The 3,925-nt window shown below is 39.1% G+C and overlaps 1 protein-coding gene across 1 annotated transcript in view; it reads left to right on the top strand.

Moving 5' to 3' along the window:
• Positions 1-3,925, top strand: part of depdc5 (DEP domain containing 5, GATOR1 subcomplex subunit) — a 76,330-nt gene that overhangs the window by 2,037 nt on the left and 70,368 nt on the right. Inside the window, exons 2-4 of the mRNA XM_019878839.1 lie at positions 586-653; positions 729-816; positions 920-966. Coding sequence (XP_019734398.1) covers positions 596-653; positions 729-816; positions 920-966 — 193 coding nt within the window. The 5' untranslated portion in view covers positions 586-595. The remainder of the gene's footprint in view (positions 1-585; positions 654-728; positions 817-919; positions 967-3,925) is intronic.

The following is a 3,925-nucleotide window of genomic DNA, read 5'->3' as shown; positions in this document are numbered from 1 at the left end:
CATGGCAAAATACACGGTTAAAATACACATGTTCACCCTATTGAGACCAGTTGTTATGGTGGAAACTTTGGCCGCTTTGCGGGACGGGAAAATATCATCAGATCGGAATGAAATTTTGCACAGAACCTTGTACCATAGTATCGACAAGAATTCCGACCCGGCCCGACGAATCCGACAAACTTTTTTTTTTGCCATGAAAATGTGGACCACCCTACTGTATATATGTATAGTATATATGTATGTATGTATGTGTGCTTACATGCCCCGAGGGGTACACGTATCTCTGGTTGGGAAACACTCCCATATGGAAGCTAACCATTGCATAGGAAATGCTTAACACGTTGCCATGCATGTGGTCCATTCTTTATCAGAGTGTGAACACTACCCATTGGTATTTTTAATCTTGGATGTCATTTTATACCCTCAACCGGTGTATGCACATTATCAGGCCTAACATTCAAGGGTATGTAATAGGTAGAGCATAATCACTGGTGGTACCTGTGTTTGTTTGTATACATGTGATGTATTGTGTTCAAATGACGAATTAACTGATGATGTTTTTTTTTTTTGTTTTTTTTTTATCAGCTGTTACATTATGAAGAGCAATAAATCTTACAAGCTTGTGCTGCACAAGAGAGGTTTCGGTGGAAACGGTAAGTTCAAAACATCATGTACATTACATTTTTCCCTCTGGGATTGTTTTGCAATCAAATGTTTATTTTGTTCAGATGATGAAGTGGTGGTCAATCCAAAAATTTTCCCTCAAATCTGCCTTGGGGACATAATTGAAATTGCACATCCTACTGATGAGTTCAGGTGAGTTTGTACCAGAAGAAGGAAGTTACCGTAGGTAGATTAGGGAGTGTTTATCTGTTATGCTGCCACAATTTTTAAATTAACTCATGCTTAAAATACACAGTCCCCTCTTGCTGCAAGTGAAGAGCTTAAAAGAAGACCTTCAAAAAGGTATGTCAACCTCATTAAAGTTTTTCTGTAATTCATGTGGAGCAGGAAAAAAATTTTTTGTGTGGTCAAAAGGTCTGCAACGCCCAATTTTTTCCCCCACCAGCTATTTCAAATAGAAATTCATGCAGTTAATTGTTTCATTGTACAAACTCAATTGCAATGGAGTTGGGACATTGTTTGAAACAGAATACAATATAATTCGATAAAATAATTTGCAAATCATCTTCAACCTACTGTATATTTATTTGAATACACTGCAGAGACAAGCTATTTAATGTATAAACTGATCAACTTTATTGTTTTTGGGAGATAATGATTTACTTCGAATTTTATGTCTGCGACACGTGAGACAGATGGCAAAAACTGGACTGGGAAGTTGAGGAATGTTCATCAAACACCTGTTTGGCACATCCCACAGATGAACAGGATAACTGGGAACAGGTGGGTGGCATTATTGGGAATAAAATTAAAAGAGCTTCCCTGAATTGCTCAGTCATTTACAGCAAAAATGGGGCGAGGTTAACCTCTTTGTCAACAAATTTGTGAGAAAATAGTCCCAACAGTTTAAGGACAATGTGCCTCCATGTACAACTTAAAACTACTATGCTAAGCAAAAGCCATTTATCAACATCACTGAGGATCTCCGCCACCCTCTTTAGGCACGAGCTCAACAGAGAGGGAGAGATGCAAAGTGGAAAAGTGTTCTGTGGTCTGACGAGTCCACATTTCAAATTGATTTTGGTAATTGTGGGCACCGTGTCCTCCAGGCCAAAGAGGAAACGAACCATCCGGATTTTTATGGGCGCAAAGTTCAAAAGCCAGCATCTATAATGGTGTGGGGCTGTGTCAGTGCCAATGACATGGATAACTTGCACATCTCAGAAAGCTCAATTAATGCTGAACGATACATACACACAATGTCTTTTTCATGGACCATCTGCTTATTTCAGCAAGAAATTCAACGTATTCTACAGGTGTTACGACGGTGTGGCTTTGTAGTAAGAGATCGGGTACTATACTGGCCTTCCTGCAGTCCAGACCTGTCTTCCATTGAAAATGTGTGGCGCATTATGAAGCGTAAAATAGAACAACAGAGACCCCGGACTGTTGAGCAGCTGAGGCTGTACACCAAGCAAAAATGTGAAAGGATTACAACTACAAAACTTCAACAATTAGTCTCCTCCGTTCCCAAATATTTATTGATGTTACACTGGTAAACATGACCCCGTCCATGCTTTTTTGGAACGTGTTGCAGCCATAAAATTCAAAATTCATGATTATTTGCTAAATTCAATAAAGTTGATCAGTTTGAACTTAAAATATCTTGTCTTTGTAGTGTCTTATAGTTTGTAGAGGTTGTACATGATTGGCAAATCATTCTATTCGATTTTTATTTGTTTAACAACATCCCAATTTTGGCTGTGCACTCTGAGAAGAAAACGATCAACAAATAAACAGTTTAAGTCGCTGCAGAAATCATGGAATGTTTAAAGTAGCCGTTTTAGGCAGATTTTGCAAAGAAGTTCCCATCAATGTGTAACATTTGTAGTTTGCTTTGCTTTGTTTTCACTCTTTTGTCCAATTCCTCCCAAACCAGCTAGATGGGGTTAAAGTCTGAAGATTGTATTTCTGTATGATTTGAAGTGACAATTTAGAATTTTGGGTTAACTTACATTTTTCGTGATTTTCTTATAAAATAAATTAATGAAAATTTTGATGACCTGTGGCTGTTAATCACTTATTTCAGACAATTTCAAACTAATTACAGTGGTACCTCTACTTACGAAATTAAGTAAGTATTCGAGACACATTTTCCATGTAAATGCCATAATCCGTTCCAAGCCTCCCACCCCCCAAATTCAGACATAAATGTTTTCTCAAGCATAAAAATGCATCAAAATGTGTAGCAAATACATGTTACAATTAGATTATTGCACAATAAATGAGAATTGTGCCTAATGTAAAAAACAATGAATAGCGTAAAGAATAAAAATGATGGTCATTTAACTTTTAACTGCCTCATCATTTTTTGCCCTCTTTAGTTCATGTTCTTTCTCAGAAGTGGTTTTTGCCTGGCGTTTTGTCAAGAACTGATCCAAGGATGTTTGCTTTTGTCGGCTTTTAACAATGCTTCGAAAATGCCCAAAGCAAACATCAGCATAGTGAGCGATCGCCCAACTGGTGAACACTTTTTCTGGTTGATTCACATTTACGTAAAACTATCGGAACGCCTCAGGGCCCGAGGGGTGAATGACGAGGATGCTGCAAAGACACATATCCATCTATTTCAGAGATGAAAGTCCTCCGGATTTTCCCGGAATTCCGGGTTTTTCACATTTTTATGAAAATCTCTCCGGAGAATTGAGGAAAATTTGCCTAAAATTAATCCAGATATTAGTTGACAACATTGAATGAAGACGCGTTTGAGTTCGTTGTTTTGCTTTCACGAGCGTAGCCATGTTGAGACACTAACACTAGTAACAGTAGAGATTTTTGTCTCTTTATCAACACATTTGCTAAACCCCAGTGGAACGAATAAAAGACACCGTGGACAAGACAGTTGTCGTAAAAAATATATTTGGACAAAAAGGTAAACACACAGATTGGCAGAAAAAACGTATCCGTCCGACTTCGAGTGTCGTCTCGGCGAGCTTAGCTTAGCTGTTGTTGTGTGTGACGTCAGGTGTGTGACGTCGTTGCGTCGGCGCTTATTGGTTGAAATCAAAAGACGCGCTTGCGTACATGTTCGCGCTGACGCACGCACAGTCGAGAGCAGCGGACTAGCTCGAGTGGCTTCGCCACAACAGTAATACCATCACCTCGCATTCTCATGGCCTCGCCATATCTCTGAGATTTCGAAATTTTGGCGAGAACGGAAGCCATGCATGAGCCCGATCACTTCACTTGATTTGCAGGCCCGAACCCGAAGCAAACCCGAGATTTCATATTTTATTTGTGA

The sequence above is a fragment of the Hippocampus comes genome, unplaced genomic scaffold (assembly GCF_001891065.2).
Source record: "Hippocampus comes isolate QL1 unplaced genomic scaffold, H_comes_QL1_v1.1 scaffold85, whole genome shotgun sequence".
Classification (NCBI taxonomy): domain Eukaryota; kingdom Metazoa; phylum Chordata; class Actinopteri; order Syngnathiformes; family Syngnathidae; genus Hippocampus; species Hippocampus comes.
The sequence above is the reverse complement of the archived record's forward strand: the minus strand, read 5'-3'. Positions and strand labels throughout refer to the sequence as shown.